The sequence below is a fragment of the Oncorhynchus gorbuscha genome, linkage group LG23 (assembly GCF_021184085.1).
Source record: "Oncorhynchus gorbuscha isolate QuinsamMale2020 ecotype Even-year linkage group LG23, OgorEven_v1.0, whole genome shotgun sequence".
In the NCBI taxonomy this organism is placed as follows: domain Eukaryota; kingdom Metazoa; phylum Chordata; class Actinopteri; order Salmoniformes; family Salmonidae; genus Oncorhynchus; species Oncorhynchus gorbuscha.
Window position 1 is genome coordinate 6186435 of NC_060195.1, and position 26474 is coordinate 6212908.

The window sequence follows — 26474 nt, forward strand, 5'->3', positions numbered from 1 at the left end:
TCCTCACACAGCACATAGACAGATGTTAAATCACTAACCTAGCTCCTCCTCACACAGCACATAGACAAATGTTAAATCACTAACCTAGCTCCTCCTCCCCTCACACAGCACATAGACAGGTGTTAAATCACTAACCTAGCTCCTCCTCCCCTCACACAGCACATAGACAGATGTTAAATCACTAACCTAGCTCCTCCTCCCCTCACACAGCACATAGACAAATGTTAAATCACTAACCTAGCTCCTCCTCCCCTCACACAGCACATAGACAGATGTTAAATCACAAACCTAGCTCCTCCTCCCCTCACACAGCACATAGACAGATGTTAAATCACTAACCTTGCTCCTCCTCTCCTCACACAGCACATAGACAGATGTTAAATCACTAACCTAGCTCCTCCTCCCCTCACACAGCACATAGACAGATGTTAAATCACAAACCTAGCTCCTCCTCCCCTCACACAGCACATAGACAGATGTTAAATCACTAACCTAGCTCCTCCTCTCCTCACACAGCACATAGACAGATGTTAAATCACTAACCTTGCTCCTCCTCCCTCACACAGCACATAGACAGATGTTAAATCACTAACCTAGCTCCTCCTCCCCTCACACAGCACATAGACAGATATTAAATCACTAACCTAGCTCCTCCTCCTCACACAGCACATAGACAGGTGTTAAATCACTAACCTAGCTCCTCCTCTCCACCAGCATTTATATGTTAAATTACTCTGTATCTGTTTTCACAGCACATTTTTTATTATTCATCTGTACAGCACCTCCTCTCCTCAAAGCAAATAAATGTTAAATCAAATTTATTTATATAGCCCTCCTCCCATTTATATGTATGATTACTCTGTATCTGTTTTCAAAATTATTTTTTAATTCATCTGCAAACAATGCACTTAAAAGCACAGTGAAACATTGTAGGATGAGTTGTATTGGAATTAAACATAAATATAACATTACTTGTAGTGTAAATGTAAATATAAACATTTTATATTTTTATATGAAACATCATCAGAAAGCACATATTTAAAAGCAAGTTTTCTCTGAGGCTGCATGCTGTTTAATGTAGTGAACTACAGTGTCTTCGGAAATAATCCAAATCCCTTGATTTTTTCCCCCCACATTTTTGTTAAGTTACAGCCTTTTTCTAAAATGAATTAAATAGTTTTTTCCCCTCATCAATCTACACACAATACCCCATAATAATAAAGCAAAAATGGGTTTATAAAGGTTTTTGCTAATTTACCCTTTACTCAGTACTTTGTTGAACAACCTTTGGCAGCGATTGCATCCTCGAGTCTTCCGCTACCAGCTTGGCACACCTGTATTTGGAGTGTTTTTTAAATTTTTATTTTACCTTTATTTAACCAGGCAAGCCAGTTAAGAACAAATTCTTATTTTCAATGACAGCCTGGGAACAGTGGGTTAACTGCCTGTTCAGGGGCAGAACGACATATTCGTACCTTGTCAGCTCGGGGGTTTGAACTTGCAACCTTCCGGTCACTAGTCCAACGCTCTAACCATTAGGCTACCCTGCCATCCCATTCTTCTCTGCAGATCCTCTCAAACTCTGTCAGGTTGGATGGGGTGCGTTGCTGCACAGCTATTTTCAGGTCTCTCCAGAGATGTTCGATCGGGTTAAAGTCCGGGCTCTGGCTGGGCCACTCAAGGACATTCGGAGACTTGTCCCCGAAGCAACTCCTGCGTTGTCTTGGCTGTGTGCTTAGGGTCATTGTCCTGTTGGAAGGTGAACTTTCATCCCAGTATGAGGTCCTGAGTGCTCTGGTGCAGGTTCTCATCAAGGATCTCTCTCTACTTTGCCTCGATCCTGACTAGTCTTAGTCCCTGCTGCTGAAAACATTCCCACAGCATGATGCTGCTACCTTCATGCTTCACTGTAGGGATGGTGCCAGGGTTTCCTCCAGATGTGAAACTTGGCATTCAGACCAAAGAGTTCAATCTTGGTTTCATCAGATCAGAGAATCTTATTTCTCATGATCTGAGATTCTTTAGGTAACTTTTGGCAAACTCCAAGTGGGCTGTCATTTGCCTTTTACTGAGGAGTGGCTTCCGTCTGGCCACCCTAACATAAAGGTGTGATTGGTGGAGTGCTGTGGAGATGGTTGTCCTTCTGGAAAGTTCTTCCATCTCCACAGAGGAACTCCAGAGCTCTGTTAGAGTGACCAAACCCCTTCTTCCCGACTGCTCAGTTTGGTCGGGCGGCCAGCTCTAGGAAGAGTCTTGGTGGTTCCAAACTTCTTCCATTTAAGAATGATGGAGGCCACTGTGTTCTTGGGGACCTTCAATGTTGCAGAAATTTGTTGGTACCCTTCCCCAGATCTGTACCTCAACACAATGACTGTTTCGAAGCTCTACAGACAATTCCTTCGACCTCATGGCTTGGTTTTTGCTCTGACATGCACTAAAAATAGTTGGACCTTAAAGAGACAGGGTTGTGCCTTTCTAAATGTCCAATCAATTGAATTTACCACAGGTGGACTCCAATGAAGTTGAAGACACATCTCAAGGATGATCAATGGAAACAGGATGCACCTGAGCTCAGTTTCGAACCTCTGTATTTATCATTATGGGGTATTTTGTGTAGATTCTTCACAATTTTTATTTATTTAATCCATTTTAGAATAAGGCTGTAACCTAATAAAATGTGGAAAAAGTCAAGGGGTCTGAATACTTTCTGAAGGCAATTTATATCTAATATGGTAAAGTCTTTGATGTGCAGATGGTGGGCAGGCAGTGCTCTGAGTGAACTATATCTAGTATGGTAAAGTCTTTGGGTAGGCAGATGGTGGGCAGGCAATGCTCCGAGTGAACTATATCTAGTATGGTAAAGTCTTTGGGTAGGCAGATGGTGGGCAGGCAGTGCTCCGAGTGAACTATATCTAGTATGGTAAAGTCTTTGGGTAGGCAGATGGTGTAGAACTCTTGAACTGCTCGTTCAACGAACTTGTTATTATGTTAATTATCTGGACTCAAACAGAATGGTTCAATCAGGATCAAAAACACAGCTGATTCATTTTTCTCTCGCTGCTTTATTTTTTATTTATTTAACCAGGCAAGTCAGTTAAGAACAAATTCTTATTTTCAATGACGGCCTAGGAACAGTGGGTTAACTGCCTGTTCAGGGGCAGAACGACAGATTTGTACCTTGTCAGCTCGGGGGTTTGAACTTGCAACCTTTCAGTTACTAGTCCAACACTCTAACCACTGGGCTACGCTGCCTCCCCCAAATGCCATTTATGCTATTCTTCCAAGATGAAGAAATGGTCCTTTGTGGCTCAGTTCGTTGAGACTGGCGCTTGAAACACCAGGGTTGTGGGATTGATTCCCGAGTGGAACCAGTATGGAAAAAGTTACAAAAAAATGTATCCACTCATTACTGTAAATTGCTTTGATGAGAGTGTCTGCTAAATTATGCAAATCCCCTGTTACTCTGTGTTATTCTACCATGAGGATCAAATCCCCTGTTACTCTGTGTTATTCTACCATGAGGATCAAATCCCCTGTTACTCTGTGTTATTCTATCATGAGGATCAAATCCCCTGTTACTCTGTGCTATTCAATCATGAGGATCAAATCCCCTGTTACTCTGTGTTATTCTACCATGAGGATCAAATCCCCTGTTACTCTGTGTTATTCTCAATCATCTCTAATAAAATTCCATGAGCTCCCTCAGTGGCCCATGATAAGGGGCCGTTAGTGAACTCCTCAAAAATTAAATGACCTTTCAAGTTGACAGTACAGTGCAGATCAGATAACATAGATATGATGTATTTAAAACATATATATCTTGTAATATCAAGTCAATAATATTTATCCCAGGATGGAGAGATAAACAGTTGACTGGAGATGTATTTTAATGCATGGTGGAATCTGTCTATTATATATCATTTACTTAACTAGGTAAGTAAGTTCTTAAATTCTTATTTTCAATGATGGCCTAGGAACAGTGGGTTAACTGCCTTGTTCAGAACGACAGATATTTACCTTGTCAGCTCTGGGATTTGAACTAGCAACCTTCCAAGTTACTAGTCTAACACTCTAACCACTAGGCTACGTGACTCTAACCGCTAGGCTACGTGACTTTAACCGCTAGGCTACCTGTCTCTAACCGCTAGGCCACCTGCCTCTAAACGCTAGGCTAGGTGACTCTAACCGCTAGGCTTCCTGCCTCTAATCGCTAGGCTACCTGCCTCTAAACGCTAGGCTACCTGCATCTAAACGCTAGGCTATGTGACTCTAACTGCTAGGCTTCCTGCCTCTAACCGCTAGGCTACCTGCCTCTAAACGCTAGGCTACCTGCCTCTAAACGCTAGGCTACGTGACTCTAACCGCTAGGCTTCCTGCCTCTAAACGCTAGGCTACCTGCCTCTAACCGCTAGGCTACGTGACTCTAACCGCTAGGCTTCCTGCCTCTAATCGCTAGGATACCTGCCTCTAAACGCTAGGCTACCTGCCTCTAAACGCTAGGCTACCTGCCTCTAATCGCTAGGCTACCTGCCTCTAAACGCTAGGCTACCTGCCTCTAAACGCTAGGCTACCTGCCTCTAATTGCTAGGCTACCTGCCTCTAACCGCTAGGCTACCTGCCTCTAAACGCTAGGCTACCTGCCTCTAATTGCTAGGCTACCTGCCTCTAACCGCTAGGCTACCTGCCTCTAAACGCTAGGCTTCCTGCCTCTAACCGCTAGGCTATGTGACTCTAACCGCTAGGCTACCTGCCTCTAAACGCTAGGCTACGTGACTCTAACCGCTAGGCTACCTGTCTCTAACCGCTAGGCTACGTGACTCTAACCGCTAGGCTACCTGCATCTAAACGCTAGGCTATGTGACTCTAACCGCTAGGCTACCTGCCTCTAAACGCTAGGCTACGTGACTCTAACCGCTAGGCTACCTGCCTCTAAACGCTAGGCTACGTGACTCTAACCGCTAGGCTACCTGCATCTAAACGCTAGGCTATGTGACTCTAACCGCTAGGCTACCTGCCTCTAAACGCTAGGCTACCTGCCGCTCCATCATTGGTTTCACACGCATCAAAAGCTAAGCGAATACATGTAGTATTTAATAAAGATATTCACATTAATTCCCTCTACCATCTGGGTGGTGATCCAATTACTTTTCACATCATCAATTGGTTGACGTGTAATTTCGGACAATCACATAAATCTACCAAATGAATAATCTGGATGTCAAAAAACATGAATTCCAGTCTCTTGCCACCAGCACATAGTAAGTCATAGTCATTAGTCAAACTTAGTTCCTCTCAATAAACCCACCACAAACCAATACATCACAGTGTACCATTGGATTTCTCCTTGGACCACATGGATATCTCCACATCACTGACATCCAAACGACCCCTCATTGCTGCCAAACAAACAACTTCTCATCAACCTGCTTTCTCTGAAAATATACGACACAACCCAAAAGAAATCGAAACCCTGACCCCTTTCCTTATAACATTCTAACAAGAGGTTTGAGTCAGCAGCTGTTACCATGAATGATATCTCAATTCCACCCTCAATCGCCTTGGAAGAGAAATACCACCACCATCTCCCTGTCAATGGCAGTAACTCAGTTGTTTTTCACGATGGCTTATAGGCTCTCAGTTGGTGGTTGACACCAAGTCCGACGTTAAGATCCATATAAAACAAGGGGAATAAGCGAGCAGTAGGAGGATGTATTACCTAGTAAGAAAGGGAATTGTTAAAGGATTTGCAAGATACCAAAAAAATCTAACAACCCCTTTTCCAATTAAAATGTTATGTTTGTATCCTTTAAATGTGTTGCTAGGGACCTTTCCAAACAGGTATATGTAGGAGATGTTTTATTGTGGGTCTAATACATTAAATGTGTTGCTATGGACCTTTCCAAACAGGTATATGTAGGAGATGTTTTATTGTGGGTCTAATACATTAAATGTGTTGCTATGGACCTTTCCAAACAGGTATATGTAGGAGATGTTTTATTGTGGGTCTAATACATTAAATGTGTTGCTATGGACCTATCCCATGTCTTATTGTGCATATTTTGTCAACTAGGTAAAATGGTTTGCTAACACCTGCTAATTTCCCACTTAAATATGCATTTCCCCTTTCCTGACGTCACACAGGCCTCGGTAGAGTAACCATATAGGTGATCTGTGAATGTGGAATGCAAACCTCACTAAGGAATTGAATGTAGTTTTCACTATCAAGGTAAAACCTATATTTCTACATGCAATACATTTTCAGCATATTTCATACACACAGACATATTTATTTTTATGTTGTACCTTTATTTAACTAGGCAAGTCAGTTAAGAACAAATTCTTACCTTCAATAATGGCCTAGGAACAGTGGGTTAACTGCCTGTTCAGGGGCAGAACAACAGATTTGTACCTTGTCAGCTCAGGGGTTTGAACTTGCAACCTTCCAGTTACTAGTCCAAAGCTCTAAACACTAGGCTACCCTGCCACCTCTACACTCTAACCACTAGGCTACCCTGCCGCCCCTCCACTCTAACCACTAGGCTACCCTGCCACCTCTACACTCTAACCACTAGGCTACCCTGCCACCTCTACACTCTAACCACTGCTACCCTGCCACCTCTAACCACCACTGGGCTACCCTGCCACCTCTACACTCTAACCACTAGGCTACCCTGCCACCACTACACCCTGCCACCTCTACACTCTAACCACTAGGCTACCCTGCCACCTCTACACTCTAACCACTAGGCTACCTGCCACCTCTCTAACCACTAGGCTACCTGCCCACACTCTAACCACTCTAACCACTCTACACTCTAACCACTAGGCTACCCTGCCACCTCTACACTCTAACCACTAGGCTACCTGCCACCTCTACACTCTAACCACTCTAACCACTCTAACCACTAGGCTACCTGCCACCTCTACCTCTAACCACTAGGCTACCTGCCACCTCTACACTCTAACCACTAGGCTACTAAACCACTAGGCTACCCTGCCACCTCTACCACTCTAACCACTAGGCTACCCTGCCACCTCTACACTCTAACCACTAGGCTACCCTGCCTCCCACTCTACACTCTAACCACTAGGCTACCCTGCCGCCTCTACAACCACTCTAACCACTAGGCTACCCTGCCGCCCCATTTGACATATCAGCAAGCACTACGAACACTCACACCCCTGTAAATGAGAACGGTTTAATCGGCAATGAAACCACTAATTCTAAAGGGCCTAGAAGTTTAGAGAGTTGGGCCAGTAATCGGAAATTTCGCTGGTTTGAGTCCCCGAGTCGACAAGATTCTATATATTTTTTAAACTGCCGATGTGCCCTTGAGCAAGGCTCTTAAACCCTATTTGCTCTGGATACGAGTGTCTACTAAATGAGTCAAATGTAAATACATGTCTGATTCTATGCCTCTTCATTTAAACCAAACTGACGTACAATGAATCAATATCTTACCAGCTGTATCCTACATCATCTATCAAGGCTGTGGAAACGTTACGCTGACAAGACGACTTTAGTGACACGCTTTGCAACACGCAGGGTTGTCTCAAATAGCACCCTATTCCACATACAGGGCACTTCCATTGACTAGAGAACAGGGTGCCATTTGGGACGCTATGCTCCCTGGTCAAAGGAAGTGCATTATAGGAAACAGGGTGCAATTTAGGACGCTATGCTCCCTGGTCAAAGGAAGTGCATTATAGGAAACAGGGTGCAATTTGGGACGCTATGCTCCCTGGTCAAAGGAAGTGCATTAAAGGAAACAGGGTGCAATTTGGGACGCTATGCTCCCTGGTCAAAGGAAGTGCATTATAGGAAACAGGGTGCAATTTGGGACGCAGACAGGGGGTTCCTAATAGCAGGGAGGGAGAGATACAGTATATTAATATAGTGTATTGATACAGTATATTAATATAGTATATTGATACAGTATATTAATATAGTATATTGATACAGTATATTAATATAGTATATTGATACAGTATATTAATATAGTATATTGATACAGTATATTAATATAGTATATTGATACAGTATATTGATACAGTATATTGGTACAGTATATTAATATAGTATATTGATACAGTATATTGATACAGTATATTAATATAGTATATTGATACAGTATATTGATACAGTATATTGATACTGTATATTAATATAGTATATTGATACAGTATATTAATACAGTATATTGGTACAGTATATTGATACAGTATATTGGTACAGTATATTGATACAGTATATTAATATAGTATATTGATACAATATATTGATACAGTATATGAATATAGTATATTGATACAGTATATTAATATAGTATATTGATACAGTATATTAATATAGCATATTAATATCTGGTATCTGGTAGATACAGACACAACGAGACCTGATACCTCTGGTAGATACAGACACAAAGAGACCTGATACCTCTGGTAGATACAGACACAAAGAGACCTGATACCTCTGGTAGATACAGACACAAAGAGACCTGATACCTCTGGTAGATACAGACACAAAGAGACCTGATGCCCCTGGTAGATACAGACACAAAGAGACCTGACCTACCTCTGGTAGATACAGACACAAAGAGACCTGATACCTCTGGTAGATACAGACACAAAGAGACCTGCACCTCTGGTAGATACAGACACAAAGAGACCTGATGCCTCTGGTAGATACAGACACAAAGAGACCTGATACCTCTGGTAGATACAGACACAAAGAGACCTGATGGCCCTGGTAGATACAGACACAAAGAGACCTGCACCTCTGGTAGATACAGACACAAAGAGACCTGATACCTCTGGTAGATACAGACACAAAGAGACCTGACCTCTGGTAGATACAGACACAAAGAGACCTGATACCTCTGGTAGATACAGACACAAAGAGACCTGATACCCCTGGTAGATACAGACACAAAGAGACCTGATACCTCTGGTAGATACAGACACAAAGAGACCTGATGCCTCTGGTAGATACAGACACAAAGAGACCTGATACCTCTGGTAGATACAGACACAAAGAGACCTGATACCTCTGGTAGATACAGACACAAAGAGACCTGCACCTCTGGTAGATACAGACACAAAGAGACCTGATGCCCCTGGTAGATACAGACACAAAGAGACCTGATGCCTCTGGTAGATACAGACACAAAGAGACCTGCACCTCTGGTAGATACAGACACAAAGAGACCTGATACCCCTGGTAGATACAGACACAATGAGACCTGATGCCCCTGGTAGATACAGACACAAAGAGACCTGATGCCTCTGGTAGATACAGACACAAAGAGACCTGATACACTCTGGTAGATACAGACACAAAGAGACCTGATGCCCCTGGTAGATACAGACACAATGAGACCTGATGCCCCTGGTAGATACAGACACAAAGAGACCTGATACCTCTGGTAGATACAGACACAAAGAGACCTGATACCTCTGGTAGATACAGACACAAAGAGACCTGATACCTCTGGTTGTGCTGGTAGATACAGACACAAAGAGACCTGCACCTCTGGTAGATACAGACACAAAGAGACCTGATACCCCTGGTAGATACAGACACAAAGAGAACTTGATACCTCTTCAATAGAACTACAGACACTTCAAAGAGACCTCTTCAATAGAACTACCCTCTTCAATAGTAACTAATGTCCCTCTTAAATAGACACAAAGAGACCTGAACTACCCTCTTCAATAGTAAAACCTCTTCAATAGATCTGTGGTAACTGTGTACCTCTTCAAACACAGATCCCTCTTCAATAGTAACTACAAACACTTCAATAGTAGACCTCTTCAATAGTAACTTACTGTACAAAGTAACTTACTGTACCTCTTCAATAGTAACTTACTGTCCCTCTTCAATAGTAACTTACTGTACCTCTTCAATAGTCACTTACTGTACCTCTTCAATAGTAACTTACTGTCCCTCTTCAATAGTCACTTACTGTCCCTCTTCAATAGTCACTTACTGTCCCTCTTCAATAGTCAACTTACTCTTCAATAGTACTGTACCTCTTCAATAGTAACTTACAAATGAACATTGTGCTCACCTCTTCAATAGTCACTTACTGTCCAAATCTCTGACAAATGAACATTGTGCTCACCTCATGGTCCTTGTATTCCTGCAACCAACAAGTATTTTCTTGTATTCCTGCCTACATTCTGTATGAATTATGGTACAGAGCAGCATAGGCAAGATCAGTAGATGGTATCATGTATCATATGAGATGAGTGTGAAACAATGCATAGTTAAAGTGGCTAGTGATACATTGTTACATAAGGCATTGATGTAGAACAGTATATACATATGCATATGATGAATAATGAATAATGCCTTATTGTGGCAAAAATTCTTGATGCTGCTCTAGTTTAGAGGCTAATTTAATGGCTGATGAACAACACCATTCTGAAAAGAAAATAAACACCTCATGGAAATGTATTGCTCCCTAGAGCGTTGTTCCAAAGCAATTAGTGTCCTGGAGATTGGTAGGCATGAAAAATCCTTACAGCGTTCCTTTGAGCCCAAACAGGAAGTGATACATCTAGGTTTTACAGCCTTGGTGCCTTATTCATGGTCCTTCTGTAGCTCAGTTGGTAGAGCATGGCGCTTGTAACGCCAGGGTAGTGGGTTCAATCCCCGTGACCACCCATACGTAGAATGTATGCACACATGACTGTAAGTCGCTTTGGATAAAAGCGTCTGCTAAATGGAATATATTATTATTATTATTATTATTCAGTCTAGTTTAGTGTTGCCAACCAAGGCTGTGTCCCCAACTGGCCCCCTATAGTCCCTGGTCAAAAGTAGTTCACTATATAGGGAATATGGTGCTATTTGGAATGAGCTCAAGACTCTATGAGTCACACAGGGATAAATGTGACAGGGCAATAAATTACAGCAGTATTTACCATAAAGCATCCCAATAAATGTTTATACTATAGGCTGTGGACCCGGCTTCCTATGTACAGTTGACGACGGAAGTTTACATACACTTAGGTTAGAGTCATTAAAAGTAGTTTTTCAACCACTCTACATATTTCTTGTTAACAAACTATAGTTTTGGTAAGTCTGTTAGGACATCTACTTTGTGCATGACACAAGACATTTTTCCAACAATTGTTTACAGACAGATTATTTAACTTATAATTCACAGGATCACAATTCAAGTGGGTCAGAAGTTTACATACACTAAGTTGACTGTGCACTTAAACAGCTTGGAACATTCCAGAAAATGGTGTAATGGCTATAGAAGCTTCTGATTTGAGTCAATTGGAGGTGTACCTGTGGATGCATTTCAAGGCCTACCTTAAAACTCAGTGCCCTTTTGCTTGACATCATGGGAAAATCAAAAGAAATCAGCCAAGACATCAGAAAGAAATTGTAGACCTCCACAAGTCTGGTTCATCCTTGGGAGCAATTTCCAAACGCCTGAAGGTACCATGGTCATCTGTACAAACAATAATTTGCAAGGATAAACACCATGGGACCACACAGCCATCATACCGCTCTGGAAGGAGACACGTTCTGTCTCCCAGAGATGAACGTACTTTGGTGCGAAAAGTAAATCAATCCACGAACAACAGCAAAGGATCCTGTGAAGATGCTGGAGGAAACAGGTACAAAAGTATCTATATCCACATTAAAATAAGTCCTATATCGACATAACCTGAAAGGCCGCTCAGCAAAGAAGAAGCCACTGCTCCAAAACCGCCATAAAAAAAAGCCAGACTACGTTTTGCAACTGCACATGGGGACAAAGACAATATTCTTTGAGAAATATCCTCTGGTTTGATTAAACTGTAGCTCAGTTGGTAGAGCATGGCGCTTTGTAACGCCAGGGTAGTGGGTTCGATCCCCGGGACCACCCATACGTAGAATGTATGCACACATGACTGTAAGTCGCTTTGGATAAAAGCGTCTGCTAAATGGCATATATTATTAAACAAAAATATAACTGTTTGGCCATAGGGGGAGGCTTGCAAGCTGAAGAACACCATCCCAACCGTGAAGCATGGGGGTGGCAGCATCATGCTGTGGGGATGCTTTGCTGAAGGAGGGATTGGTGCACTTTACAAAATAGATGGCGTCATGAGGTAGGAAAATTATGTGGATATATTGAAGCAACATCTCAAGATATCAGTCATGAAGTTAATGCTTGGTCACAAATGGGTCTTCCAAATCAACAATGAACCCAAGCATACTTCCAAAGTTGTAGCAAAATGGCTTAAGGACAACAAATTCAAGGTATTGGAGTGGCCATCACAAAGCCCTGACCTCAATCGCATAACTGAACAAGTGTGTGAGAGCAAGGAGGCCTACAAACCTGACTCAGTTACACCAGCTCTGTCAAGAGGAATGGGACAACATTCACCCAACTTATTGTGGGAAGCTTGTGGAAGGCTACCCAAAATGTTTGACCCAAGTTAAACAATTTAACGGCAATGCTACCAAATACTATTTGAGTGTATGTAAACTTCTGACACACTGGGAATGTGAAGAAAGAAATAAAAACTGAAACAAATCATTCACGTTCTTAAAATAAAGTGGTGATCCTAACTGACCTAAATTAGGGAATGTTTACTAGGATTAAATGTAAGGAATTGTGAAAAAATGAGTTAAGATATATTTGGCTCAGGTGGTAAGTAAAACTTCCGATTTCAACTGTAGAAAATAAAATGCATTCAGCAAAATTAGTTGGACAGAATTATGTTTCTGAAAAGAGGAAAGCGACACGTTGTCCCGTGTGTGTGAATTCTGTTCCTGTTCTCTTTTTATATGGTGGTGTGGACTGATAAATGACGTCATAGATGTTGACATTTCTTACAGTCTCCATGTACAGTGTTGTTCTTTGAAAACTATGAATCTCCTCATAGAAAAAAGCTTTTAGGATCAGTTAATTCCCCCTGAGAGTTGAGATTGTTTACGCAGTGTAACAAACAACTTAAATGTCAGCAAGTGGATTTTATCCCTTGAAGGACACTAAAGTAACTGGCCTGAATTATTTGCCACAAATCTGAAGGATTATTTTGACTCTGTAAAACAGCATGTAATCTACCGGTCTTTGGGGAGCGGGGCTCAGAATACAGCTTTACCACAATACTGTGAAGGGGAAGCCAGCTCGATTGCTTAGTCCATGTCTATAAAAACAAACACGTTTTGTTTGGCAGGCGGGGCGGATTTGCTCAGATTGTAAACAGACTGTCCCGCTGGAGTTTAGCGCTCAGTTTCTTTACCACTTAGGTACGCAGTTTAGTTTTTACACTTTTAATCAGACTAGTGGGGAAAGAAGACGGTTTAGTCAATATAAATTATGTTTGACTGCCGCATAGCAAGTTGCGTTTCATCAAATCACTATAATTGTGTTACTTTGATTGTGATAAAATATACCTTTTAGGTCTGCTAGGTTCACTCTTCGCTCCAAAAAGGTTATTTGTCTGTCCCCGTAAGAGAACCCATCTTGTTTCCAGGTATAACTCTTTTGGGTTCCAGGTAGAACCCTTTAGGGTTCCATGTAGAACCCTTGGTGTAAAGGGTACTACATGGAACCCAAAAGGGTTCTACCTGGAACGAAAATGGTTGTACTCAAAGGGTTTTCTTTGGGACAGTCGAAGAACCCTTTAAGATTCTAGATAGCACCTTTTTTCTAAGAGTGTATGCTGTAATGCTGTATCCAACTTCTCATAATTGGTTAAACAAAACATTACAGTGATACTGTAGGTGTTATGCAGGTGAATGAGGACCCAAAAGCGACTTGGCGAAAACAGAGTTTTTAATCCAGTAAGATACTTAACAAAACAAAAGGCATAATACTACTCGTAAAGACGAGAACAGACTGGAGACTTGATCAAGAACTGCAGGTTGCCTCGGGAAGGCACTTGAACCTAGCAGACTCAGACACCTGCTCACCACGCAGCATCTGAGGGAAACACGACACGACAGGGCAAAACATAGACACAGCACGGTGAATATAGACAAGGATCCGACAGGGCAGGTACGGAAAACAAGGAGAGAAATAGGGACTCTAATCAGGGAAAAGGATCGGGAACAGGTGTGGGAAGACTAAATGATTGATTAGGGGAATAGGAACAGCTGGGAGCAGGAACGGAACGATAGAGAGAAGAGAGAGCGAGAGAGTGAGAGAGGGAGGGGGAGAGAGAGGGATAGAAAGAGGGAAAGAACCTAATAAGACCAGCAGAGGGAAACGAATAGAAGGGGAAGCACAGGGACAAGACATGATAATTAATGACAAAACATGACAGTACCCCCCACTCACCGAGCGCCTCCTGGCGCACTCGAGGAGGAACCCTGGCGGCAACGGAGGAAATCATCAATAAGCGAACGGTCCAGCACGTCCCGAGACGGAACCCAACTCCTCTCCTCAGGACCGTAACCCTCCCAATCCACTAAGTATTGGTGACCCCGTCCCGAGAACGCATGTCCATGATCTTACGTACCTTGTAAATAGGTGCGCTCGACAAGGACGGGAGGGGGGAGGGAAGACGAACGGGGGTGCGAAGAAAGGGCTTGACACAGGAGACTGGAAGACAGGATGGACGCGACGAAGATGTCGCGGAAGAAGCAGTCGCACAGCGACAGGATTGACGACCTGGGAGACACGGAACGGACCAATGAACCGCGGAGTCAACTTACGAGAAGCTGTCGTAAGAGGAAGGTTGCGAGTGGAAAGCCACACCCTCTGGCCGCAACAATACCTTGGACTCTTAATCCTGCGTTTATTGGCGGCTCTCACAGTCTGTGCCCTGTAACGGCAAAGTGCAGACCTCACCCTCCTCCAGGTGCGCTCACAACGTTGGACAAACGCTTGAGCGGAGGGAACGCTGGACTCGGCAAGCTGGGATGAGAACAGAGGAGGCTGGTAACCCAGACTACTCTGAAACGGAGATAACCCGGTAGCAGACGAAGGAAGCGAGTTGTGAGCGTATTCTGCCCAGGGGAGCTGTTCTGCCCAAGACGCAGGGTTTCTGAAAGAAAGGCTGCGTAGTATGCGACCAATCGTCTGATTGGCCCTCTCTGCTTGACCGTTAGACTGGGGATGAAACCCGGAAGAGAGACTGACGGACGCACCAATCAAACGACAGAACTCCCTCCAAAACTGTGACGTGAATTGCGGACCTCTGTCTGAAACGGCGTCTAACGGGAGGCCATGAATTCTGAACACATTCTCGATGATGATTTGTGCCGTCTCCTTAGCGGAAGGAAGTTTAGCGAGGGGAATGAAATGTGCCGCCTTAGAGAACCTATCGACAACCGTAAGAATCACAGTCTTCCCCGCAGACAAAGGCAGACCGGTAATGAAGTCTAGGGCGATGTGAGACCATGGTCGAGAAGGAATGGGGAGCGGTCTGAGACGACCGGCAGGAGGAGAGTTACCCGACTTAGTCTGCGCGCAGTCCGAACAAGCAGCCACGAAACGGCGCGTGTCACGCTCCTGAGTCGGCCACCAAAAGCGCTGGCGAATAGACGCAAGAGTGCCTCGAACACCGGGATGACCAGCTAACTTGGCAGAGTGAGCCCACTGAAGAACAGCCAGACGAGTGGAAACAGGAACGAAAAGGAGGTTACTAGGACAAGCGCGCGGCGACGCAGTGTGCGTGAGTGCTTGCTTAACCTGTCTTTCAATTCCCCAGACTGTTAACCCGACAACACGCCCATAAGGAAGAATCCCCTCGGGATCAGTAGAAGCCACAGAAGAACTAAACAGACGGGATAAGGCATCAGGCTTGGTGTTTTTGCTACCCGGACGGTAAGAAATCACAAACTCGAAACGAGCAAAAACAACGCCCAACGAGCTTGACGGGCATTAAGTCGTTTGGCAGAACGGATGTACTCAAGGTTCTTATGGTCTGTCCAAACGACAAAAGGAACGGTCGCCCCCCAACCACTGTCGCCATTCGCCTAGGGCTAAGCGGATGGCGAGCAGTTCACGGTTACCCACATCATAGTTGCGCTCAGATGGCGACAGGCGATGAGAAAATAAGCGCAAGGATGAACCTTATCGTCAGACTGGAAGCGCTGGGAAAGAATGGCTCCCACGCCTACCTCTGAAGCGTCAACCTCGACAATGAATTGTCTAGTGACGTCAGGAGTAACGAGGATAGGAGCGGACGTAAACGTTCTTTTAGAAGATCAAAAGCTCCCTGGGCGGAACCGGACCACTTAAAACACGTCTTGACAGAAGTAAGAGCTGTGAGAGGGGCAGCAACTTGACCGAAATTACGAATGAAACGCCGATAGAAATTAGCGAAACCTAAAAAAGCGCTGCAACTCGACACGTGACCTTGGAACGGGCCAATCACTGACAGCTTGGACCTTAGCGGAATCCATCTGAATGCCTTCAGCGGAAATAACGGAACCGAGAAAAGTAACGGAGGAGACATGAAAAGAGCACTTCTCAGCCTTTACGTAGAGACAATTCTCTAAAAGGCGCTGTAGAACACGTCGAACGTGCTGAACATGAATCTCGAGTGACGGTGAAAAAATCAGGATATCGTCAAGATAGACAAAAACAAAGATGTTCAGCATGTCTCTCAGAACATCATTAACTAATGCCTGAAAAACAGCTGGCGCATTGGCGAGACCAAACGGCAGAACCCGGTACTCAAAATGCCCTAACGGAGTGTTAAACGCCGTTTTCCACTCGTCCCCCTCTCTGATGCGCATGAGATGGTAAGCGTTACGAAGGTCCAACTTAGTAAAGCACCTGGCTCCCTGCAGAATCTCGAAGGCTGATGACATAAGGGGAAGCGGATAACGATTCTTAACCGTTATGTCATTCAGCCCTCGATAATCCACGCAGGGGCGCAGAGTACCGTCCTTCTTCTTAACAAAAAGAACCCCGCCCCGGCCGGAGAGGAAGAAGGCACTATGGTACCGGCGTCAAGAGACACAGATAAATAATCCTCGAGAGCCTTACGTTCGGGAGCCGACAGAGAGTATAGTCTACCCCGAGGAGGAGTGGTCCCCGGAAGGAGATCAATACTACAATCATACGACCGGTGAGGAGGAAGGGAGTTGGCTCGGGACCGACTGAAGACCGTGCGCAGATCATGATATTCCTCCGGCACTCCTGTCAAATCGCCAGGTTCCTCCTGAGAAGTGGGGACAGAAGAAATGGGAGGGATGGCAGACATTAAACACTTCACATGACAAGATACGTTCCAGGATAGGATAGAATTACAAGACCAATTAATAGAAGGATTATGACATACTAGCCAGGGATGACCCAAAACAACAGGTGTAAAAGGTGAACGAAAAATCAAAAAAGAAATAGTCTCACTGTGGTTACCAGATACTGTGAGAGTTAAAGGTAGTGTCTCAAATCTGATACTGGGAAGATGACTACCATCTAAGGCAAACATGGGCGTAGGCTTGTCTAACTGTCTGAAAGGAATGTTATGTTTCCGAACCCATGCTTCGTCCATGAAACAACCCTCAGCCCCAGAGTCAATCAAGGCACTGCATGTAGCACCCGAACCGGTCCAGCGTAGATGGACCGACATAGTAGTACAGGATCTAGATGAAGAGACCTGAGTAGTAGCGCTCACCAGTAGCCCTCCGCTTACTGATGAGCTCTGGCCTTTACTGGACATGAATTGACAAAATGTCCATCAAATCCGCAATAGAGGCACAGGCGGTTGGTGATCCTCCGTTCCCTCTCCTTGGTCGAGATGCGAATACCTCCCAGCTGCATGGGCTCAGTCTCTGAGCCAGAGGAGGGAGATGGTTGCGATGCGGAGCAGGGAAACACCGTTGACGCGAGCTCTCTTCCACGAGCTTGGTGACGAAGATCTACCCGTCGTTCTATGCGGATGGCGAGAGCAATCAAAGAGTCCACACTGGAAGGAACCTCCCGAGAGAGAATCTCATCTTTGACCACTGTGTGGAGTCCCTCCAGAAAACGAGCGAGCAGCGCCGGCTCGTTCCAGTCACTAGAGGCAGCAAGAGTACGAAACTCTATAGAGTAATCCGTTATGGATCGATCACCTTGGCATAGGGAAGCCAGGGCCCTAGAAGCCTCCCCACCAAAAACTGAACGGTCAAAAACCCGAATCATCTCCTCTTTAAAGTTCTGGTAATTGTTAGAACAATCAGCCCTTGCCTCCCAGATAGCTGTGCCCCACTCTCGGGCCCGGCCAGTAAGGAGTGAAATGACGTAAGCAACCCGAGCTCTCTCGCTAGAGTATGTGTTGGGTTGGAGAGAACACAATATCACACTGGGTGAGAAAGGAGCGGCACTCCGTGGGCTGCCCGGAGTAGCAAGGTGGGTTATTAACCCTAGGTTCCGGAGGCTCGGCAGGCCAGGAAGTAACAGGTGGCACGAGACGAAGACTCTGGAACTGTCCAGAGAGGTCGGAAACCTGAGCGGCCAGGTTCTCCACGGCATGGCGAGCAGCAGACAATTCCTGCTCGTGTCTGCCGAGCATGGCTCCTTGGATCTTGACGGCAGTGTTACGAGCCTCTGTAGTCGCTGGGTCCATTCCTTGGTCGGATCCTTCTGTTATGCAGGTGAATGAGGACCCAAAAGCGACTTGGCGAAAACAGAGTTTTTAATCCAGTAAGATACTTAACAAAACAAAAGGCATAATACTACTCGTAAAGACGAGAACAGACTGGAGACTTGATCAAGAACTGCAGGTTGCCTCGGGAAGGCACTTGAACCTAGCAGACTCAGACACCTGCTCACCACGCAGCATCTGAGGGAAACACGACACGACAGGGCAAAACATAGACACAGCACGGTGAATATAGACAAGGATCCGACAGGGCAGGTACGGAAAACAAGGAGAGAAATAGGGACTCTAATCAGGGAAAAGGATCGGGAACAGGTGTGGGAAGACTAAATGATTGATTAGGGGAATAGGAACAGCTGGGAGCAGGAACGGAACGATAGAGAGAAGAGAGAGCGAGAGAGTGAGAGAGGGAGGGGGAGAGAGAGGGATAGAAAGAGGGAAAGAACCTAATAAGACCAGCAGAGGGAAACGAATAGAAGGGGAAGCACAGGGACAAGACATGATAATTAATGACAAAACATGACAGTAGGTCTCTCAGTTTTTGTTTATGGGGGGGGGGTTCTACCAAATAGGAATTGCGTTCTACTTATAAAATAATATATTATTCACAGTTCATATGTGGTCCTTAAAAATGCTGATATAAGTTGCATTATATGGTCATATAACATCTTCCATGTGGGGCTATAACCACGATTACATACACATATCCTTCTTCTTCTTCTTCTGCTTCTCCCCCCCCCTCCTCCTCTTCCTCCTCCTACTCCAGGATGTGCTCCAACGGCTCGGATGAGTTCTTCCAGGCTACAAACCATGCGGAACAGACCTTTCGCAAGATGGAGACTTATTTTCAGCACAAGCAGCTGTGTGATGTTGTCTTGATAGCAGGAGATCATAAGATCCCGGCTCACAGGTGAGTGTGCATGCTGCTCTTCTTAAATGTAATTACACCTGGTGAAATACTGGCTCTGCTATACTGGTTCTGTGCCAAGTGACACCCTTATTCCCTGTAAAGTGCACTACTTTTGACCACGGATCATAAGGCTCTGGTTAAAAGTAGGGCACTATATAGGGAATTTGGTTGCCATTTGGGACATAGCCTATATGATTCATCTGGATCAATAATATTATGATAGCCACCTGTGGGAATCTTTTCACTGATTACCACCATAGATAACACAAGACTTAGATTATCTGGTCAATCAATTTTTACTATCTAATAAAACAAGGCTGCTCTTATTTCACAAGGGCTTCAGATAGCAATTTGAGGGCCCAGAAAATCCAGAGGAATTTTTATTTATTTATTTATTTATTTAACCTTCATTTAACTAGGCAAGTCAGTTAAAGAACAAATTATTATTTTCAATGACGGCCGAGGAACAAGTGGATTAACTGCCTTGTTCAGGGGCAGAACGACAAATTTTCACCTTGTCAGGTCAAGGATTCAATCTAGTAACCTTTCAGTTACTGGCCCAACGCTCTCACCACTAGGCTAACTGCCGACCCTACACTCTAACCACTAGGCTACCTGTCTCCCCTACACTCTAACCACTAGGCTACCTGTCTCCCCTACACTCTAACCACTAGGCTACCTGTCTCCCCTACACTCTAACCACTAGGCTACCTGCCGCCCCTACACTCTAACCACTAGGCTACCTGCCGCCCCTACACTCTAACCACTAGGCTACCTACCGCCCCTACACTCTAACCACTAGGCTATCTGTCTCCCCCACACTCTAACCACTAGGCTACCTGTCTCCCCTACACTCTAACAACTAGGCTACCTGCCGCCCCTACACTCTAACCACTAGGCTACCTGTCTCCCCTACACTCTAACCACTAGGCTACCTGCTGCCCCTACAATCGAACCACTAGGCTACCTGCCGCCCCTACACTCTAACCACTAGGCTACCTGTCTCCCCTACACTCTAACCACTAGGCTACCTGCCACCCCTACACTCTAACCACTAGGCTACCTGTCTCCCCTACACTCTAACCACTAGGCTACCTGTCTCCCCTACACTCTAACCACTAGGCTACCTGTCTCCCCTACACTCTAACCACTAGGCTACATGCCGCCCCTACACTCTAACCACTAGACTACCTGTCTCCCCTACACTCTAACCACTAGGCTACCTGCCGCCCCTACACTCTAACCACTAGGCTACCTGCCGCCCCTACACTCTAACCACTAGGCTACCTACCGCCCCTACACTCTAACCACTAGGCTATCTGTCTCCCCCACACTCTAACCACTAGGCTACCTGTCTCCCCTACACTCTAACAACTAGGCTACTTGCCGCCCCTACACTCTAACCACTAGCCTACCTGTCTTCCCTACACTCTAACCACTAGGCTACCTGCTGCCCCTACACTCGAACCACTAGGCTACCTGCCGCCCCTACACTCTAACCACTAGGCTACCTACCGCCCCTACACTCTAACCACTAGGCTATCTGTCTCCCCCACACTCTAACCACTAGGCTACCTGTCTCCCCTACACTCTAACCACTAGGCTACCTGTCTCCCCTACACTCTAACCACTAGGTTACCTGCCGCTCCTACACTCTAACCACTAGGCTACCTGTCTCCCCTACACTCTAACCACTAGGCTACATGCCGCCCCTACACTCTAACCACTAGGCTACATGCCGCCCCTACACTCTAACCACTAGGCTACCTGTCTCCCCTACACTCTAACCACTAGGCTACCTGCCGCCCCTACACTCTAACCACTAGGCTACCTGTCTCCCCTACACTCTAACCACTAGGATACCTGCCGCCCCTACACTCTAACCACTAGGCTACCTGTCTCCCCTACACTCTAACCACTAGGCTACCTGCCGCCCCTACACTCTAACCGCTAGGCTACCTGCCGCCCCTACACTCTAACCACTAGGCTACCTGACGCCCCTACACTCTAACCACTAGGCTACCTGTCTCCCCTACACTCTAACCACTAGGCTACCTGCCGCCCCTACACTCTAACCGCTAGGCTACCTGTCTCCCCCACAAACAGGAATGACTGTTAACTGAGTGTGTGTGGGTGAAGAAAACAACAGAAAAACATGTTGCATGGCCTCAACAGGGTAATCGAGGAAAAAAAACGAGTCATGACTCCTTGCCATAAGCATTCAAAAAGAAAACACTTAGTACAAAGCGTAATACGACACGATCATTACACATGCATTTACAAAAGTTTTATTATCTGCTCTGTAGAGGACAGACCATAATATCCTCTGTTTCATTTAATAACACATTTCAAAGAAAACTCATTTCCTTGTGCTAGCAGATTTTGATTACTCTCCACTTCAGTTCTTACATTAGCAGACTTGTGAAGCAAACCAGACGGAGACATTAACACGATTAGAGCTCTTGAGTCTTTTCTCTATTAGAAATAATTGTAAATGTTGTTTATGAGATACTTTCATTTGTATTTTTTCACATGCTGCTTCAACAAAATAGGATGTAGTCAAGGGGAACACAAAGGGTTGTTAGGGGCGGTTAGAGAATCACTGAGCTGAACATCCACTGAAACACCCAGCCAGTCAGCCATTCAACCTGTAAATCACTGAGCTGTGTCCCAACATCATCTGAAACACCGGGCCAGCCATCCATCCATCCATCCATCCATCCATCCATCCAGCCACTAAGCCCGCCATTCTACATATAAATCACTGAGCTGTTTCCCAAACATCTGAAACACACAGCTAGCCAGCCAACAATTCTACCTGTAAATCACTGAGCTGTGTCCCAACATCATCTGAAACACCGGGCCAGCCATCCATCCATCCATCCATCCAGCCACTAAGCCCGCCATTCTACATATAAATCACTGAGCTGTTTCCCAAACATCTGAAACACACAGCTAGCCAGCCAACAATTCTACCTGTAAATCACTGAGCTGTGTCCCAACATCCTCTGAAACACCCAGCCAGCCAGACAGCCTACCTTTCTACCTGTGAATCACTGAGCTGTGTCCCAATATCAATACCCAGACAGCCAACCAGTCAGCCAGCCATTCAACCTTTTATTTTATTTTAAATCTAATAAAATACCAATGTTTTTGTCACAAACACATATTTAGCAGATGTTATTGTGGGTGTAGCGAAATGCTTGTGTTCCAGGCTCCAACAGTCCAGTAATATCTAACAATTCACAACAATACACACAAATCTAAAAGTAAAAATATATATAAATATTAGGACGAGTAATGTCTGAGTGGCATTGACTAAAATACAGTAGAAAGTAGTATATACATATAAAATGAGTCAAACAGTATGTAAACATTAAAGTGACCAGCGATTCCGTGTTTATGTACATAAGGCAGCGGCAGTGGTAGCCAGTAAAATAATGGAATTGAGAAATATATAAATATTAGTAATAATAATATCAAAAAATTCACAACACATAAAGATCTAATTGCCATTTCAGCCGGCTAGTGATGGATATTTAACAATCTGATGGCCTTGAGATAGAAGCTGTTTTTCAGTCTTTCGGTCTCTGCTTTGTGACACCTGTAATGACCTCGCCTTCAAGAACAGACCAGGGTGAACAGGCCGTGACTCTGGTGGTTGATGTCCTTGATGATCTTTTTGTCTTTCCTCTGACATTGGGTGCTGTAGATGTCCTGAAGGGCAGGCAATGCGCCCACGGTGATGTGTTGGGCAGACTGCCCAACACATCACCGTGGAGAGCTCTCTGGAGAGCAGGTGGTACAGTTGCCGTACCAGGCGGTGATACAGCCCGACAGGATGCTCTGTAAAAGTTTGTGAGGGTCTTAAGGGGACGAAAAGGTTTATGTGGAAAAGTTTGTGTGGGTGGACCATTTCAGATTGTCAGTGACGCAGAGGAAATTGAACCTTTTCACCTTCTCCACTGCGGCCCCGTCGATGTGGATAGGGGCATGATCTCTATGTTGTCTCCTGAAGTCCACGATCAGCACCTTCGTTTTGTTGACGTTGAGAGAAGGTTATTTCCTGGCACCACTCTGCCAGGGCCCTCACCTCCCCCTGTAGGCTGTCTCATCATTGTTGGTAATCAGGCCTACTACTGTTGTGTCGTCTGCAAATTTGATGATTGAGTTGGAGGCGTGCGTGACCACGCAGTCATTGTTGAACAGGGAGTACAGGAGGGGGCTGAGCACACACCTTTGTGGGGCCCCAGTGTTGAGGATCAGTGTAGTGGAAATGTTGTTTCCTACCTTCTCCACCCGGAGGAGGCCCGTCAGGAAGTCCAGGACCTAGTTGAACAAGGCGAGGTTCAGACCCAGGGTCCCAAGCTTAATGATGAGCTTGGAGGGTACTATGGTACTGAATGCTGAGCTATAGTCAATGAATAGTATTCTTACATAGGTATTCCTCTTGTCCAGATGGGATAGGACAGTGTGCAGTGCGATGTTGATTGCATCGTCTGTGGATCTATTGGGGTGGTATGCAAATTGAAGTGAGTCTAGGGTGTCAGGTAAGGTAGAGGTGATATGATCCTTAACTAGCCTCTCAAAGCACTTCATGATGACAGAAGTGAGTGCTTCGAGGCGATAGTCATTTAATTCAGTTCCCTTTGCTTTCTTGGGTACAGGAACAATGGTGGACATCTTGAAGCAAGTGGGGACAGTAGACTGGGATATGGAGAGATTGAATATGTCCGTAAACACGTCAGCCAGCTGGTCTGCGCATGCTCTGAGGACGCGGCTAGGGACACTGTCTGGGCCGGGAGCCAAGGGTTAACATGCTTAAATGTCACGGAGAAGGAGAGCACACAGACCTTGGTAGTGGGGCCGCATCGGTGGCACTGTGTTATCCGTTATCCTCAAAGCGGGCGAAGAAGATGTTTAGCTTGTACGAGAGCAAGATGTCGTTGTCCGCGATGTGGCTGGTTTTCCGTTTGTAATCCGTGATTGTCTGTAGACCCTGCCACATACGTCTTGTGTCTGAGTCATTAAATTGCAACTCCACTTTGTCTGACATTTTGCCTGTTTCATTGCCTTATTGAAGGAATAATAGCAGTGTTCAACCATTCAACCATTTTCCCAGTCACCGTGGTTACCACCGCGGTGGTTCACACTTTCAGTTTATCTGTTCACGGTTTTGGTTTGGGTAGCTTTTAATATTCACAGTGGGAACAACATCCCCTATACACTTCAGAACGGCATATTTGTACCTTGTCAGCTTGGGGATTTGATCCAGCAACTTTTCGGTTATTGGCCCAACGCTCCAACCACCTGTCTACCTGCCGCCCCACTATATGTTATCACAATCACAGTAGTTGAGTAGTTACTCATGAAACATACACCACTGCCTGTCTTCGTCCCAGAGAGTTCTTTATTCCTGTCTGTGTGATGTACTGAGCCCAACTGGCTGTATGGACGGGGACAGTATATCCGAAGAAAGATGTGATTCCGAGAAACAGCGTATGTTACATTCCCTGATGTCGCTCTGGAAGGAGATCCTCGCCCTGAGCTCGTTTACTTTATTGCTCAGGGACTGAACATTAGTGAGTAAAATATTGGATGGTGTGCAGCCTCTGGGATAAGTTAAATTGCCCTAGGGGTTGCAAACAAATGATCCATTTCGGGAAAGTCATATTTCTAGTCGTAATGCTGGTGAGTTACCGCAGCTCTGCTATCCAAAAGTTATTTCCATCTGTATGTAATAATTACACAAAAAATGTTCTGGGCTAATAATGTAAGAAATGACAACAAGCTTAGGAGCTAGATGCAGAGCTGCCATGTCTATCGGCACCATCTTCTTAATTAAAAATCACTGAGCTGAGATGGGCTATATTTGAAAACATGGCACCAAAATTGTTTAAACAGGCTGTGCTATTCGATGATATACCACCTGGTATACTGTCTATCTGATATACCACCTGGTGTACTGTCTATCTGATATACCACCTGGTATATTGTCTATCTGATATACCACCTGGTATACTGTCTGTCTGATAAACCACCTGGTATACTGTCTGTCTGACATACCACCTGGTATTCTGTCTGTCTGATATACCACCTGGTATGCTGTCTGTCTGACATACCACCTGGTATACTGTCTGTCTGATATACCACCTGGTATACTGTCTGTCTGATATACCACCTGGTATTCTGTCTGTCTGATATACCACCTGGTATTCTATCTGTCTGATATACCACCTGGTGTACTGTCTGTCTGATATACCACCTGGTATTCTATCTGTCTGATATACCACCTGGTATTCTATCTGTCTGATATACCACCTGGTATACTGCCTGTCTGATATACCACCTGGTATACTGTCTGTCTGATATACCACCTGGTATACTGTCTGTCTAATATACCACCTGGTATACTGTCTGTCTGATATACCTCCTGGTATACTGCCTGTCTGATATGCCACCTGGTATACTGTCTGTCTGATATACCACCTGGTATACTGTATGTCTGACATGGAACAGCATTTGGATAGTAAATATAGGCCATAGTATAACAGTTAAACTTGCAACTCAAAATCAGAGCATTTGGTAACATTCCTGGTCGAATAAGCTTTTGTACACCAGGACAGCCTCTCAGCTCCCTCACATCTCACTCTCAGCTCCCTCACATCTCCCTCTCAGCTCTCTCACATCTCACTCTCAGCTCCCTCACATCTCCCTCTCAGCACCATCACAGTTCCCTCTCAGCTCCCTAACATCTTCCTCTCAGCTCCATCACAGTTCCCTCTCAGTTTCCTCACATTTCCCTCTCAGCTTCCTCTCAGCTCCTTCTCAGCTCCCTCACAGCTCCTTCTCAGCTCCCTCACATCTCCCTCTCAGTTCCGTCACAGCTCCCTCTCAGCTCCCTCTCAGTTCCGTCACAGCTCTGTCACAGCTCCCTCACATCTCCCTCTCAGTTCCGTCACAGCTCCCTCTCAGCTCCCTCTCAGCTCCCTCATAGCTCCCTCTCAGCTCC

General features: G+C 45.1%; 1 protein-coding gene across 2 annotated transcripts in view; it reads left to right on the plus strand.

The window, feature by feature from the left end:
• The window catches only part of LOC124011123 (kelch-like protein 4), a 69457-nt gene that overhangs the window by 11792 nt on the left and 31191 nt on the right, over positions 1-26474 (plus strand). The window contains exons 1-2 of one of the 2 annotated variants that reach the window (XM_046324181.1): positions 15732-15785; positions 19319-19462. In XM_046324181.1, coding sequence (XP_046180137.1) covers positions 19320-19462 — 143 coding nt within the window. In that variant the 5' untranslated portion in view covers positions 15732-15785; position 19319. Of the gene's footprint in view, positions 1-15731; positions 15786-19318; positions 19463-26474 lie in introns of those variants that run through there. The other variant, XM_046324180.1, reaches the window with a different exon arrangement.